Source organism: Lepisma saccharinum, chromosome 4 (genome assembly GCF_977018435.1).
Source record: "Lepisma saccharinum chromosome 4, izLepSacc3.1, whole genome shotgun sequence".
Taxonomy (NCBI): Eukaryota; Metazoa; Arthropoda; class Insecta; order Zygentoma; family Lepismatidae; genus Lepisma; species Lepisma saccharinum.
The window spans coordinates 17,157,892-17,176,039 of record NC_139232.1 but is presented as its reverse complement, the minus strand read 5'-3'; the positions used below and the strand labels follow the sequence as shown (position 1 = coordinate 17,176,039).

At 38.7% G+C, this 18,148-nt stretch overlaps 1 protein-coding gene across 1 annotated transcript in view; it reads right to left on the bottom strand.

Moving 5' to 3' along the window:
- Window positions 1-13,499, bottom strand: part of Sf3b1 (splicing factor 3b subunit 1) — a 94,713-nt gene extending 81,214 nt beyond the window's left edge. The window contains exons 1-2 of the mRNA XM_083120342.1: window positions 13,383-13,499; window positions 12,800-12,981 (exon numbers count right to left, since the gene is read on the bottom strand). Coding sequence (XP_082976468.1) covers window positions 12,800-12,981; window positions 13,383-13,410 — 210 coding nt within the window. The 5' untranslated portion in view covers window positions 13,411-13,499. The remainder of the gene's footprint in view (window positions 1-12,799; window positions 12,982-13,382) is intronic.
- Between the last annotated feature and the right edge of the window lie 4,649 nt (window positions 13,500-18,148).

The following is an 18,148-nucleotide window of genomic DNA, read 5'->3' as shown; positions in this document are numbered from 1 at the left end:
GCCTGTTAAATACCATACGTAATTGAGGTATTAATGCAATACCTAACAGTAATTGAGGTATTAATGCAATACCTAACATTGTAAACTCAAAGTTTCAGTAGCATAACATTTCATTAGGTTGAAAATAATTTTTGAAAAGGGAGTGCTGATGGAGGTGCGGTAGAAAATTCCCTAGTACCGACCCTGGGTATCAACGTATTATATATATATATATATATATATATATATATATATATATATATATATATATATATATTATCGAGAAGTGTATAACAATGTGCACATTACTATCAGGTACGGTGTGCAGGAATTTTAGAAAAGGGACTAATTTTTAATGTTGATAGCCACTTTGTTGATAGCCACTTCCAAATTTTAGCATCTTTTCAAGCAGTGACGACGATTAGGGGGGCAGTTTCCTTCCCCATACTTTTTGCGACTTTTGCCCCCGCACTATGATAAACCTTATCTAGAGAGAAAGAAAGTGCCTCCATCCCCCAGTTTTGAACCTATGCCTCCTCTAGTTTTGGACCCAATCGCCGCCACTGAGTATCTAGGGTCCCGGATTCGAATACTGTCTGGACATGGATGTTTGTAAGTATCCACTCATCAATTTCATCATATCATAACCCATTCCCATTTTCGGAAATTAGCCAAAAGGCACAAGAAGCGAAGAAAAATAAAGAAAATCAATCAGCCAATCTTTTCATATTTGGCACTTGCATTGGACAGATTATAATTATCCAACATTTTTTAATTCAGCTTAATACTTAATTCTCGTTAAATAAAATAAAATGGGTTTTTATTCGGCAGTTATATTTCATTTCACTAATTTCCGCGTTCCCGTGTAAGACCTTAAAATGGGCCCATGAAACTGACGTTGAACAACCAGAATTCACTCGTTACAATAAAAATCCTCGTTTAGCAGTTTAAATCACACATTCCTGGATTTGTGCCTGCTGCTTGGTTTTTAATTCAGAGGAAATGATGCAATTCAAATGCTCAAATCATTCATGTGATACTCCGCATAAATTAGATTATTGTTGTGTGTGTGTACACTGACTAAAATTCACTCAAACGTAATCTTCATGTTAAGTGGGGAACTTGTGTGCATTTCTAAATTACAATGTCCCCGTTTGGCAGATTATATCCACATACACATACATCCGGGTTTGTTTCCCTTGTCGCACAACAGTAGAGCATCCTTGGTTTATGACGTAACCTTAGAATGCTGTTATTGTTAAGCCAAATACCTAGGTTGTTAGGTTAAGCCAGCTATGTTTGGTTATCTTAGCATAAATAATATTTTTTAGTGTATTTAAACTAATAGAACCAAATCTAATTGATCTAACCTAACAACATAGTCATCCCTCGTCTGACGTCAGAACACAAAATTGCTCTACTGTTGTGCGATAAGAGAGACCCAACACACACGTATATTCAACAAGCCTGCTTCTTCACACCAAATTCACGCACATTACGCGCCAATATATTTATTTAAGAATACCAGTTCTGAACTGTTTATGTTAATAAAGTAAGAATAAATCAGACGAACTCGTAAATTATATCTACGAGGCGTGGTGTGCTTTTAATTGCACTTCAATTGTTGCTAATCGCCTAAAAAAATTTACAGCCAAAAAAACATCCAAACACCACGCCAAGCACGGAGCAGAACAAATTTCGGCGTTCCACCGACGTGAGCAACATCGACGGTTACTTACGCGCAATGCTTCCTTCACTTGTTAACAGTACAGAGCTGCGTTAGTTCGTGGGTTTCATTTTGGGGACCAGAGGCGACGTACGATTTTCACATTAGGGGCTGAGTTCCAGCTCTCATACTCGATTCTCTTTGTTACTGACTTGCTACATTGGCATAAAATTTACTTATATACACTCCTAAAACTATTTTCACTTCCTAAAATACAAATTCTGGACGAATTTCATACATACTGCTGTGTGCACGACGTTGCTTTACATCATCTTAATGGGGACCTTTATGTGATGTGAGGAACTTGTGTGCATCTTCAAATGACACAAAGTTCCCCAAATAGGTTTAATATCCCCGTTTGGCGGATAACATTTTCACACACATTCAGAGTTTCCCGAAATGCGCATATGTTCCAGGTTAGTTCCCCGAAATAGGGGGAAAATTCAGGTTATTGATTTTGATGAAAATTTAACTTTTTCAGCTCATTCTCACCATCTAGTGTCATTTCTGAATCCCATGGAAGTCCAGAAATCTTAAAAACCCTCAAAATAAGAGAGTTCCCAAAAGGCGGAAATTTGTCATGTTCCCCAAATTTTCACACTTACAAACCATGGTGTGTGTGTGTGTGAGCGTGTGTGTGTGTGTGAGCGTGTGTGTGTGCGTGAGCGCGTGTGTGTGTGAGCGTGTGCGTGTGTGTGTGTGAGCGTGTGCGTGTGTGTGTGTGTGTGTGTCCAGATTTCATGTTATGGTATGTATCAGTGAATTTATGGTATAATATTGCATATGTTATTTTGCACAGACTTGTTAAATGAGTGTAGAATGGGTGAGTGTGTGAAAGTTCAAATACATACAGATACATGTCCTCTATTAAGAAGTTCCACATTTCCAAGCTTTCCCGATCTTAACTTTCACTTTCAACATTGTTCATGAATCAAATATGTCTCTAAGCACACAATGAACAGGCTTTTTAAATCAATTGCTGTTTTATGTGCGGACTGATTTTTCATCCTGCTCCTGTGCATTTTCAATATTAAAATAATGCTCCAGACAGCTGCACTTAACAGGGTCATCTTGTACAGCCTACCTTGCATCAATTTATCACAAATTGATACTTTATTCAAAACGGAGCGAATTTACAATATAGAGAATGTCTCCAATTTTGTTAATATTTGGTATACTAACTAAATTTGGCCTTCTAATCATGAATCTGTTGTTAAAATGCAGAGGTCAAGTGTGGAAATAGGGGAAAAAGCCGATATAAGTGGATTTTTTTAGAACTGTATCACATTGTTTTACGAACAAAATTTTAACTAAGCTTGCCTAACCAAACCTTACCGGAAAAGGTTCGTAGGGCTACCCATGCATAATGTACTGATTAAGAGGGCCAAAATTAGTTAATATACCAAATACGAGGTGCATCCAGAAAGTAAGTTTCCTTATTTTTTTAAAAAAAAAAACCAACACAGTTTCAGGAAACCATTTATTGGCAACAGGTACAGCAAAGGTTCAGCTATTTTTCAACATAGCAACCACCAGAATTGAGACACTTGTCGTATCGTGGTATCAACTTTTGGATCACACTGTCGTAGAACTCTGCCGCCTGTGAATGGAACCAGCGTGTGACAGACGTCTTCAGCTCTTCGTCGTTGCCAAAACGCTCACCGCAGGACAGCAATTTCTTGAGGTGCAAGAAAATGTGAAAATCGCTGGGAGACAGATCAGGACTGTAAGGTGGATGATCAAACAACTCGCAGCCAAATTATGTCAAAACAGGTGCTGTGCGCCGAGCCATATGTGGCCGAGCATTGTCATGGAGGAGCACAACACCTGCAGTAAGCATGCCACGCCTCTTGTTTTGAATGGCACATCGCAATTTCCTTAGTGTTTCACAGTAATGGTCAGCGTTCACCGTTTCACCTCTGGGGAGGAAGTCAATGAGCAAAATGCCCTTCCTGTCCCAAAACACGGTGCACATCACTTTCTGTACCGACAGCGTCTGTTTGAATTTCTTCTTGACCGGAGATCCACTTTGCCGCCAATGCATTGACTGCTGCTTGGTTTCCGGGGTGAAGTGCGAAATCCACGTCTCATCGCCCATGACGGTCCTGTCGAGGAAATCATCGCCGTCATCATGGTACCGTTGCAGGAATGTCAGTGCTGCTCCTGAAAGTTTCATTTTGTGTTCGCGTGTCAGGTTTTTCGGCACCCATCTGGCACACAATTTTTTGAACAGCAGGCGCTGTGTGACAATCTCATGCAACACGGATCGCGATATCTGCAGAAAAAGGCTACTCAACTCCGTAATCGTGAAGCGACGGTTCTCTACGATGCGCTGCCGCACCAGCTCAACCAGATCATCAGTGATGAGGGACGGACGCCCACTGCGCTCTTCATCATGGACACTTTGACAACCTTCCGAAAACTGCCGACACCAGCGACGCACCATCTGCTTACTCATAATGTTCGGCCCATAGACCTCACAGAGCTGACGATGAATGTCAATTGGCGCAATGCTTTGTGCATTCAGGAACTTTATCACCGACCGAACCTCGCATGCAGCGGGAGAAGGAATACGAGCTTCCATTTCGGACCACTGCTGCCTCGCTACTGGCATGCGGTGGGAGAAGGAATACGAGCTTCCACTTCGGACCACTGCTGCCTCGCTACTGGCGCCGGGCGGGATCTGTCCACCTGGCATATGATTGATATGTCTTAGCTCTGCTGTGCATGCGCAATTTACACGGCTCATTATATTTACTTTCACGGGAAAAAAATAGGGAAACTTACTTTCTGGATGCGCCTCGTATTAACGAAATTGCAGATACTTTCTTACCCTAACCGTACTGGAAATGGTTCATGGGGTTATCAGTTAAATGTTTTGCCAATGAGCACATATTGTAACAAAATATAAGTTTTGAAGCACTAAAGTTCAAATTACCAACCCTGAGACCTTCTGTAAACAACACCACGTGCATGCAGAAAGCATTGCAAACTCATAGAAGTCAAATAATCCACACGAAAATCCAGTGTTGTTACAGGATTCATTACGTAAGGTAAAACAACGGCCAATTTGTAGTATGGGATAAGCTGCCGCAAATGACGTCTCACTTTAAACCTAATGCTCTTTCTATTGTATTCACCTTTATGGTTAACTCTTTGCACCAGTAATCATTTCCCATAAATTTGGCTTTTTTCTTGCATGCATATTGAATATATTTTAGTTGCATTTTTTTAGACAAAATGATATAACATGGTAATGTATATTTCTAAGGTTTGATATAGATAGAAGTGTATTTGAAATTTGTTTGTAGATTTTATGTAAATTGTATCTTATGTAAATAAAATATATAATGGGCATAAACAGCCATATGCAATTCTGTAAGTCCAATAAATATATTGATGATGGTCAAAACAAGACAAAGCAAGTTCATAAATTTATTGCGGTTGGAAACTTTGACAAGCATCCTAATAACGATTTTTGTTAAGCCAAATATAGTGCACTTCATAAAATAACTTGGTGACATAGAAAGGCAAGATAAGTGTGAACATTTTGTAGGAATATGCATTGTAACTTTCAATGAGCTTAGAGATTTGTGTACATAATGATATTTTATAACATTGGTTATTTTCTAAAAATAATCATGTGAACAGCAAGGAAGTAGTGCCACTTTCAACATGGCGAGTTCTATGCGTGCAGGAAGGTCTCAGTGTTCTCCGAGCTTGGACCAGCAAGGACAGCCTTTGAAAAGGGGTGAGAAACAGATTCTACTCAATATTTATGTAACGTTCTGTCAGTGGTATCCTGAGAAACCAGTAAAAAGAAGTGGTTAAGTTGGTATCCCAGTGCAGTGGTGTGTCAGTGTCTGCAGTTTTAAGGGTTATGAAAGACTTAATAATGATGAAGATCTTCCAAGTTTGAGTGTGTCTACGTTAAACCGCCTCTTGCTGGATGTTGGGTTTGTTTTTGGAAAAAGGAACCGACACGCAGCACTCGTTGGTAGGGACGATATTGTTGTTTGGCGGCGAAAATACCTCCGATCCATTCGAGGAACTACGAAACCAATGCAAGAAAATCTATTACTTGGATGAAACGTTGGTGAATGCGGGGCACACTGTATGCAAGGTGTGGCATGATAGCACTATAACCTCAAAGAAGCAAGCTCTTCTCGAAGGACTATCAACTGGACTTAAAGAACCATCAGGAAAAGGCAAAAGACTCATTTTCACTCACATTGGAAGTGAAAATGGCTTTGTTGAAGGTGCGGAACTTATTTTTGCGTCAGAGACGACTGGCGATTACCATGAAGACATGAACGGTGACGTTTTTAAAGAGTGGTTTTAGTCTGTCCTTCCTAAACTTAATGCGGACAAAGGTGTCGTACTTTCAGCTGATTATAAGGTTGGAACGTTTGGATCAAGCTTCCCACTTGAAGCCAAGCTACAATAGTTGCGTGATATCCGAAATGGCAAGGAGAGCAGAGCACACTGTGTTGCGCTTGCCCCCTTACCACTAACCTCAATCCCATTGAACTGATATGGGCTCAAGTCAAAGGGTACGTTGCCAGGAACAACAAACCATTCAAGCTTGAAGAATTGAAGAGACTGACAGAGTAGCATTGCTCAAATTTCAGCTATCAACTGAGCAGATGCAGTTCGACACGTTATTGAAAAGGAGAGAAAACTGTAGGATGTGTACAATTTAACTGAGAACTTGAATTTTGAAAGATTTGTTATCCAAGCCAGTGACAGGAAAAGTGAATCCGAAGACAGCTGTGACGAAGATTTTGCAGTAAGTGAACCCCTTCCATTGAATTAAAAGTATATATTTTCCCCCCGTCTCAACAGTTTGGGTATTGTCGTGACTTATGAAATGTAAAGTGAAGAGGAAGAATCAACATTTCATTTTTCTCAGCTTGCCTTGCATTTGAGTCTGATTGAAAAAGTGGTGATCTTTTCATTCTGCCACCAGAATACAATACTCTGCACGTCAACAATATTGAGAACTGTCTTGGTGTGAGTGAAATACTGAAATAAAGTATAGTTTAAATATGCTTACGATTGTCTTTGCTTTGTCACTGATAACAAAGGAAAATTTAGCGTACTATGTTTTTTTTAGTAAATATACACATGGGACAGGTTATTAGAAAATAACATTTGAAAATTTTTAATTCAACAACATTTCTGTTAGACATCCATTTTGTCTCTTCTATAAAATGAATAGGTGCGGTGAACTATGAGTGTAACAGCAGATGATTGCGGTAGTCGGCATTCATGAATCAGCTGACGCGGAGTGATACATCGAATCGGTGAGACGGTTTGTTTACAGAAGGTCTCAGGGTTGATGATTTACACTTTAGCTTCCTCACTGCGCAAGATGCCATTTTTCTAGAAGAACGCTCAAACACTGTTGCCAAACTTACCTCTAATCAAAGTCTGCATTCCATATGCTCAAGGATTCCGGCAACGAAGCAACAGTGTGGCAACACTGTAGACAGTGCAACGAATGCCGAACGTCACATGTTCATATCATCAAACATGGTTCCTATGTTTCTGTATGGAGAATGATCGCGGTAATGACGAACGTCATTTTGCAACATATAGAGACGTAAGTGTGCAATTTTTACAAGTCACCCTCAAATCTAACTCCAGATACGTTACCAAGACTGCATACTTAGTTAGTAAGAAGTAGGAAAGAAATTGGAGGCATTCTTCATTCTTACCGAATGTGCAATACAGAGAATGTCTCCAATTTGTTTCCTACTTCTTACTAACTAAATATGCAGTCCTGGTAACGTATCTGGAGTTAAGATTTGGGGGCCACATGAAAAAATTGTACTTACGTCTATATATGTTGCAAAATTACATTCTTCATTACCCCAATCATTCTCCATACAGAAACATAGGAACCATGGTTGATGATATGAACAAGTGACGTTCGGCATTCGTTGCGCTATCTACAGTGTTGCCACACTGTTGCTTTGTTACCTGCAGAGCATTATTTGTTGCTTCGTTACTTGAAGATCATTAATTGTTGAAGCATGGCGGAACAGAGGACGGACTTTGATTAGAGGTAAGTTTGCCAACGGTGTTTGAGCATGCTTCTAGAAAAATGGCATCTTGCGCAGTGAGGAAGCTAGTGCTTATATTTTGTTACAATATGTCCTCATTGACAAAACATTTAACTGATATCGCCACGAACCATTTTCGGTAAGATTAGGGTAAGAAAGGATCTCGAATTTCTTTAATATTTGGTATATTAACTACTTTTGGCCTTCTAATCAGTACATTGTGCATGGGTAGCCTCACAAACAATTTCCGGTAAGATTAGGTTAGGCAAGCTTAGTTAAAATTTTGTGTTTAACAGTTTGTTATATCGGAGACACATTTCATCATTTTTACAGAAGAAACTACAGTGAAACAACGAGCAAACAACCTGCGCAGACCCACGACTCCTGTGCACCGTACTCCTGGGAATAGGGGAGGGGGAGAGTGGACCATGCTTCCTTATGGCCCGAGGCGGAGGGAAGAAGGGAAATCTGTGCAGGGACTTTTTGTCCCAAGGTTTTTTTCCTTGTGGTTGATCTATACATATGGAAATGAGTTTCTCCAAGCTTTCCAACCTTCGTCGATGTATTTTCTTTCATCATGGAATATATTTGACCGGGAAATCATGTATTTTTCAAGAGAAATATCTCACTGACTCACAATTGCCATTGCTTTCCCTATGTGAACTGCATGCTGTCCCTGTCAGTGTTTCCAACGCCCTTTTTTTAACTATGCTTGCCTAGCCTAACCTTATCGGAAATGGTTCCTGGGGCTACCATCAGCTACCGTGCATAATGGTTCGTGGGGCTATCCGTGAATGGTTCGTGGGTTTATCCGTCAGCTACCCGTGCATAATATAAAATTTTCACATGACGAATACGATAGTAGGTATTTTTCGGTGAAGAAGGTTGGAAACACTGCATACCCACAACATGAATCAAAAAAATCACTCTGTATATGAAAAATTGTTTTTCTTTTCGTGTAAAAAGCATAATGGCACCTTAAACTATGTTCCGCAATACACAATTGGTAAGTACGAACCATGCGAAACACAAAATATCCGATTTTAATGTGTCTCCGATATAACGAACTGTTACCAATTTTGTTCCAAAACAATGTGATACAGCTGTAAAAAAAATTTAAAAAAATAAAAATCCACTACATCGGTTTTTTCCCTATTTCCACACATGACCCCTGCAATTTTAATAACAGATTCGTGATTAGAAGGCCAAATTTAGTTAGTACACCAAAAATTAATGAAATTGGAGACATTCTCTATATTCTTCATTCGCTCCGCACATTCTTACCTTCAAAACAAACATAGTAGTATCTCCGAACTTTAAATTATTTCAAAACAGTAATTTTCAATATTCTAAATGGATTCCTCAAACTATGCTAAAATTGCAAAAATCATTACACAATTGAGAAAGAAATATTTTCTCAAAAATTCTGAGGAAAAATTCCTATAGGCTATTACAAATTAAATTGTGCAAAATATAGAAAAAATAAATTGTCAGTGAATTAAAAAGAAATAATTCTATCAATTCTAGCCGTATCGGTAAAATTTTCGTATCCCCAAAACGTATTTCTTCAATTTTACAGGAGAAAGTACTTACCGAAATGGGTTTATTTATACTTTAGGAAGGTCTTGGAAGTTTGTTTTCACCTCGTTGAAATTTTTTTGCCGATAAATCATGTAATTTTCGACATTAATGTCACTCCGATGCACGAAAGCTGTTCCCTTGATGTCCGTCTACTACGTGAACCAAATATTTGCGAGCGTTTCATGACGTAACAACCGGTCAGTGTTTCCAAATGTGCAGTTTTGTAACTGTGTAACAGTTCTAGAATGTAAATAAACGTGAGTTACTATTCATCATTTCTGATTACGAACTTGCGACAACATGACGTGCACAGGATCTGTGGCATGCTCAATGTGAGGTTGATGGGGGATATAACCCCCCCTCCCCTTTGCCCAGTAGAGTGCATCACACATAAATTTGCCGTTGCGTAGAAACGAATTTTCGTTTCGTCTCCCTCTCTCTTAGCATCACGTGTTCTACCCTGCTCGAAAACCTTCGCTATTGTTGTCATATTGTCATTCCATTCCTGGACACACTTGCGCAAACATCATTGAAAACAATTGAATAGCGCTCCAGCTCGCGGTTCCCACCGTTCGGCAGGGACGGTAATGTGGCAATATAGCACGGGGTAGTGGTTGCTTCTTTTATGCAGTGCATGTTCATTGGCTAGCTAGTAACTAGTGTTGCCAACTGTAATAATGAAGCACTATTTCTGTCACGGAAGGGGAAAGGCAGGTAAAGTGGTGGTGAGTTTTGTTGGATTGGAAGCACCATATTTTTATTTTATACTAAGTATTTGACCGGTTTGACGTTGTGTGCGTGTATTGCGTGTGTGTATGTAAAAGTGTGTGTATGTAAAAGTGTGTGTTTGCTAATGAACGTTAAATTCCATAATGCCTCCAGTTCTGTCGAAGTTGAAATCAAAAACCTTGCATAGCCAAGCTCGGGAAATTCTAAGCAACGTGCACGAGTTCATGAAGGAGGAAGCCAGTCATGGTGTTAGCATCCCAATAACTTTAATAAATACTTACTTTTACATATTTAAGGAAAATATACTTAATTTTACATATTTCAACAGGTTTAATTCACAAATTGTTCATATTTCATAATTTTGGAATTATTCAAAATAAATAAATTATGTGGCTCCAACATCATTTCAACTCTGGCTCCGGCACATGTTCTTGTAGAAATTGCATAGAGGGGGCTGTCATTTTTGCTGCTTAATGCGATACATATTGTTTTCTGTGTTAAAATTGCCATGCTTTGATGGGTGACCAAGTTCATAGCAGGGCCGGCGGAAGGGGAGGGCGAACCGTGCCATCGCCCACAGTGGCAAAATTTGAAGAGAAGAAAAAAATAAGCCTATTGAAAACTGTGATCGAGCGAGATATTCTTTTGCGCTGAATAGTATTGAAATAGCATAAGAAGATTATTTATTTTATATTTTGATGTTTTAGTTAGGAATATATTGATTTTCAATTTTCCGTTGCTGCGTAATGACCGGGGGGGGGGGGGGGGGGTTGAAATGGAGCGGCATCTGCCGCCACCTCCCAGGGAGGCAAAATGACTAGCGCCAGCCCTGGTTCATAACAAAAGAAAAAGCCGCGCAGCTTATCGTCTAGTGGCAGTATATGTACTTCTTATTGTTGTGGAAGCCGGCATCCTTTGTAAATGTACAACAAAGGCAACCGACTGTCGCCGATCTCAGAGAGGAAATAATAATACTGCTTGAGGAGGAGTGTTATGGTGCAATTGTAGCGGTTTAACACGTTGGCATGTTATTATCTGCCGTTGCAGTTCCATACCAGTGTATACGGGTTTTGGGAGTGAAAAGTTAGAACGCCACCAGTGCATTAATGCAATGAAAAATAATATATGAATGGCTTATTGCAGAAAGGGACCTGAGTCACATTTTTGAGGTATCGGAATCACAACTTTTTCATCTCCTCTGTCTCTAGCAGCATACTGCAGGAGGGCGCATTGAGGGTTGCAAAATTAACTATTCATTATGCTAAAAATTTGAGCCAACAACAGCACATTTCTTTCTTACACTCTCAATATTATACAATTTTTTTTTCTCAGAATTGTGCAAAAGTGACTCAGGTCCCTTTCTGCAATAAGCCATTCATATATATTTTTATTATTTTGTTTGAAATCACTCAAATAAGGAATCGTATGAAGAAGTCTTCTTTGCAGCATTTTTGGTAATTTTACTTATGTGTTAGTTCATATTTTGCGAATTTTTAGTCCATATGTATGTAGCTACATACAAAGCCACTTGTTAGTACATATTAATCCTAGTCCTGGTATAATGCATGACGTTTAAAACTCAACGTTAGATAGACCTGAATTCTCAAATTTTATCGTTGTACGTAACAGCTGTGCATCGGCGCACTGCAGCGATTTTTCTATCTGCTCTATTAGCAACACTGCTTCTTTAGTTGTTTCGCGCATCGCACGGCAGAAATATCTGCGCTGGACTATCTCTAAGGCTATTTATGAATGGTTCATGGGGCTATTTATGAATGGTTCATGGGGCTAACCGTGAATGGTTCGTGGGGCTATCCGTGAATGGTTCGTGGGGCTATCCGTGAATGGTTCGTGGGGCTATTTATGAATGGTTCGTGGGGTTTTCGAACCCGAAAAAAAAAATATTTGAAAATCAAATCTATGTTTCCTAACCTAACAGAACCTAACCTAACCTTGCCGTGAATGGTTCGTGGGGCTATCTGTCAATGGTTCGTGGGGATATCCGTGAATGGTTCGTGGGGCTATTTATGAATGGTTCGTGGGGCTATCCGTGAATGGTTTGTGGGGCGGTAAAAATTTACTATCCTTCGGACACCTCTAATTTTTGCGTTTCGTCAATTTTTGACATTCGTACTTACGTATCTGCTTCGCGGAACATTCCTGAAGGTGTATCAACGTTGTTTTGATGAAATTTGAACTATGTTTCCTAACCTAACAGAACTAACCTAACCACGTGCCAATGGTTCGTGGGGCTAGCTATTCTCCGTCGGAGAATTAATTTTCAACGAACAACATGATTTCAGCTATGAAACATTCCCACATCACACAAAACACTTTCCCGATGTTCGACAATGCTACAGGAACTTATTACAGTAAGCAGTTTCTTCTGTAAAAATAAATAAATGTGTCCGAAGGATAGTAAACTAGTACCGTAGCTATTTTTCTATGAAGAACATTGCAACACTGCATAACCACTGATCATGGACTACGCTAGTCAAGATTTCTCCGCCATATCGCGTGTAACGCAAGCGAAAGCGAACAAAATAAAAATACTCGATATTTCGAAAATTGAGATTATTTGCGTGCAAAAAACGAAACGCGAAATAGAAGAATCCTTACGAATGCAGAAAATGTAAGTATCAATGTGAAAAATAAGAAAATAAGGGAATTAGAGACGTTTGGTGGTTACCGAAATTTTAATGCCGTATCAACTTACCTCAACTTCATCATTTGCTGCAATTGATGTTACGTATCCGTCATATTTTCCTCCTTCTCCATCATAGATATCCCTATCATAAACTCCCATTTGTCCAAGACCCACGCGTTCTTTTTCATTTGTAGCAGCATCTGTAAGACCTTTCTTTCTGGCCTGAATCTCGCGAATGTGTGCTTCAATATCTGAAAAATAGGAACAATTCATTAAGGCTCATATGTTTTCACCACATAAATAAACCAAAAGTAGGCGGACATCAGGACATCGTTCACATCAACTCATTACAGCATGCATATCTTGAAGTATTATTTAATTCCAACTACTTAAGAATATGTAAAAAGATCCAAAGGGTCACAAATGATCTATGTAATACATTGAACATGAAAGATACCAATTACAAGTTCTCATTACCCAGTGAATACGTTGCAAGTGCGATTGATCAAATAATAACTGAAACCTCTACTGTCCTTTCCACTTTTGTGCTACTTCGTAACTAAAATGTACGGTCTTTATTTAACTTTATATACCAAAGTAGTAGTTTAAAACAAGAATGTACAAATAGGAATGGTTTAATTTAGAAACGTACCTTCATCGGTTCTCGGTATGGGATCCATTTTGCTTCTTTACCAATCTGATACGCAGTGTTGCCGCTTTATATATATATTTTCTTCCAACGATGATGTCCTAAGGTAGAATCTCCTGCCACGTTCTTTTTCTTCTGGAACCTCAAAAAAGATGTGCGTGGCAGCAGACTCGGTCTTTCTTTTATCGTGATTTCATCATGCTATATATGCAATTATGTTTGTAACACATACTGTGAAGTTGTAGCGATTACTTCCACAAAAACAGGTTTTAAGATTAGGTCCCTCAACAGTCAGCATTCTTCTAATAATAAACCTAAATGCTCTCGTAGTTAGGTTAAGTTCTGTTAGCATTAAAATAATATCGCTAAATGCTTTCTAAAGAAACAGGTTCTAAATTTCCTGTACATTCATTCCCACTAATCATAAACTTGCATTTCTCTCGTCTTAATCTGTTCTTAAGATTTGTAACATCCTCTTAACAGACGGATTACGTGTCAGGAGCAAATTTGACGCTTATTCTTACTGCTGACACGTGCGTGGCAGTAGACTCGGCCTACAAAAAATCAAGAACTTCAAATCGGGCTACACACAAAAAAAAAATGATAAACATCACGTAAAGATTTCTGAAACATATTCATTGAAATAAACATACTGTCAAAAACTTCACTCTAATAAACGCGCTACTATATTTAAATTGGAAATGATGCTTTAACCCAATTTTTATTCACATTCCCTGGCGTTGCGTGGAGAAAATGTTTGGGTGTGGACATTTCCATTATGGGGGTTATTCCTGAGTAAACAAAAAATGATCGATCAGACAATTCGATTATTGATGGCCGGGAAAGAACTTCCGATTTGGCAAATTTTCCAATGTAAGCAAGTGGAATACAGATAGTCACCGACATTTACGTCCGCAGGATTTATTCCAGGGAGGGGCAAGGAAGGTATTTTTTTCCAGGGAGGCAAACAAGTCACATTTTCCCCCAAAAGAGCGTAGTTCCCTAAAAAAAACCATTGCTTAAATTTGAATTTATGGTGTTAATGCAATAATGAACACATATTATTGTGGCTAAAATGAAATTATATGTGTGAAATACATAATTTTTGGTTGACTTTCATTTTCCAGGGGAGTCACGGCTTCCCTTGCCCCCCCCCCCCCCTTCCGGACGCCCATGGTCACCGAGCTTATTTTCTTATAAAAGATCGGAAACAAAATGGATCACTTGAAACTTTTGAGTGATATAGAGAAACAAAAGTTCCTAGAAAAGATTGGCAATTTCCCGGATCCTTTCGATGCAGATATAAGGGACAATATTAATATTTTCCAAGGCAATGTTCATCTTAGCAATTTCCCGGATCCTTTCGATGCAGATATAAGGGACAATATTAATATTTTCCAAGGCAATGTTCATCTTCTACGATCAGTTTCGTTTTTGAAAAGACTTATCCAGGTTGAAATGCTGTACTGAAATGCATAGTTATTGTATTTTGTTTGGAAGTGTCGTTCAAGAAAGGACTTTAGAAGTTAGAAAAAAAAATACTCACAAAGTTTATATTGTGTGACCTCATCTAAAATTATAATTTTTCGAATTCTGAAAACTGTGGAACCATTTATTCTTTGAAATAAATGGTAGAATATGAAAAAAAAAAAAATATCCTGGTTCCTGTATTTTTCACTATTTTTTTCCATCTAATGAATATTTTAGATTGCTTACTCTGTTCGAATACTAACCAAGTGAACTTTATTTCTGTTATTAACAATAAAAATAACAAACTTCCTGATTTTTTGAAACTTGAAATGAAGGATGCCAATTTCCAGAGGGGGAAGAAGGGGTCGATTGACCTACCAACGCCCATGGAGAGAGCGCTTATCAACAACTAAAAAGCAAATGCGTTATAATTATAAATAGTTCCAACTTTTAAATTTAATCAACACATGTGCGTTACACAATTATAATTTTCGAAACTCTTAAAATATTTTCATTTGATTTGATGAAGTGCCGACTGCAGAGCCTACTCCCTTGTGTCTGTGTCCAATCTTTTCGCTCTACTGCTTAAATCGCTTAAATCCACGGATCTTTACAAATCGGGTCTGTCTGAAAACGATGAATTGATACCCGTGAACAATTGTTTGTTCCCTATCTCATGTTGAAACCAAAATGAACAAAATATTGTCGCCTTTTCCGAAGACACTGACTTTACACCTTTCAATTCAATGTTATTATTTCAAAACCGGAAGTGCAGTCCTCGCCAGCGCCAAGGAAGCACAGCAATGTAAACATCCTATGAATAGCGGGGCATTTGTAATCCCGTGGGTTTTTGAATGAAGGGAATATATGACTACCGGTAATACGTTCCTAGTGTGGTACACAATCATGTACTACCAGGTGTTTTATCCGCAATTGTGGCAGAAGCCCTGTGTGACGTCATAAATCCAAGATGACTACCGCTTCACACACTAACTACGAAAATCCATCATAACTCCTTTAATAGTGGTTTTGGATTTTTTTTTTATTGATACATGTTTTGTTCAGAATTGAAAATGGAACAAAATATATTCTTACAGTCTTTTTCACATCTGTTGTGAAATAGATGAAAGGACAATCACAGACACATATGGGCAGCACACAACTCAAGTCCCATTGGTACAGACGTCAGAGCATTAATTGATTGATTGATTGAGTTGGTGTTTTATTGAAGTCCACTTTATGACCGATGTACCAATTTCCATTTACCGTTACCATCGGTCTTTCTCCGCACTTCCCCAAGATCTCATTTTTCTGCTCTCTGAGAAAATGCCAGGCCTATATTTAATCACTGGACCTACTTCAAGAGAAGGAAGCCAGTGTGTTCCGGCAATAAACTCTGAATCCATCCAGTCTACATTCGGCTCATGTCACCATCAATTCACGTTCGGCTTGATTGTTGAAATTTAGAGAAGCAGGGAGCCAACGGTGAGACGCAGCTAATCACGAAGCTTCGCCCGCGTCCTGAACAACGATCCTCTGTTCTCGAGGGAGTAAGCAGCTGCCCAGGCACGTAACCAAAACAACGCTCTGCACATAACAGACCGGAGCAGACAACATAACTCCTGCGAGCGCGCCAGCCAGTCTACAGTTTGAACATCTCCTTGTCAAAGTGACGGATATGAACATTTGAACTACAACCCTGCCCGAAAATATATCTTCGCCTCAGTAAAGTTTAGACAGCCACAGAACGCATAACTTTAACAAATTGTCCAAAGTGAGTTACTCACATCCAAGTTATGAGCATCTAAAATTAATTAGAGCGAGATACTTTTCGCCCTCCAAATCAACCCCCAAACAAGGAGTTATTGTGTTTCCATGCTACGCGATTATGACTCCTCAGTGCAAACTTTAAGTCACGTGTGGGAGAAGTTAAAGTGTATGGACCAATAGGCAACGAGGACAATCCCTCTCGGTAACAGTGTACTCAGAGAACGGGGGTGAAAGACAGAACTTCAGGAAACTCTCGCATCAGCTTTGTTCACCATCGGAGGGGAAAATATTTTCCCTGGACTTGACCAAGTTTGGACTCTGTGCATCAAAAGTTCCATTTTAATATATACTGTGCTTTTAAATTAGTTATTTAAAATCACGAAGAGGAAAGGTGCGCCCATAAAAACACTACTTATGTAAGTTGTTTTGTGCACAATGCTGGCTATCAGATGCTAGCAGTATTCATCTGTTCTGACCCAGTGCACTATGGGTAGTTAACTGGCTTGTCAACAAATGACGGCGAAGAAAGTGAGCGTGAAATGGGAAGAGATCTTGTAAGTATGTTCGCAACATGAATTAAACTTCTAGTGTCATTTATAATGCCTGTTCTGATTTCTTAATTTGTGAAACATAATTTAATCTCTTGGCTTGTGATCGAAGACCACCGAATAAGAAATTTAGACATTTCCTATCCGTTGGCCGAATCTCTGGGCCATTAAAACCCTAACTTTATACACAGCAAGGCTAACTTGGACTTGATCTACAGTTTAAAGTGGGATCTGAACCGCTATATGTGTCTCCACTAGGTAACGAACTCGGGACCCCTTGATCACAAAGCGACTACAATACCACTGTGCCATCGGGAAGGCCCTAGAGTAGTGTAATTGGATGTACTATAAACCCGAGAAAGTATGAGGTGTTTTGACTGAATAGAAATACTTAAAACTAAGACAAAATGTCTATAAAATTTTATTGCTACTGTGTATAACCTATGATTTTTGTAAAAAAAAGCTTCCGAGAAAGTATGACCCCCTCAAATTGATGTGGCTAAACTTGAATTTGCTAAAATTGCTGTTTATAAATTTGTTAAAAATATGCTTTTTTTCGATATTGTTTTAACTACACTTAAAACTAAGGCAAGATGCTCTTAAGAGTTTTTTGATTATAGTGTGCTATTTTGTCTAATTCAAGATTTTTGTAAAAAAGCCCTCGGGAAATTCTCGTAAAAAGTATAATTCTTCTGGAATTTCCCGTAAAAAGTATAATTCCACGGGAATTTCCCGTAAAAACAAAATTCTCGGGAATTTCCCGTTTTTTTCTCAGACCGAGTTTAGCTACATCTATAAAAAGCTGGATCTAACTATAATAGTTAATATTGTGAGAATAGTTGAAGAGTACAGACGTGTTGTTCCAGTGCTCCTCATATTATAGCTCTGTTTGGTTTGATATACTGAATTTCTTATTATTTATATTAAACATATTTCTAATATATTGAACAAGAATCTTATATTTTATATAAAAGAGTTTGA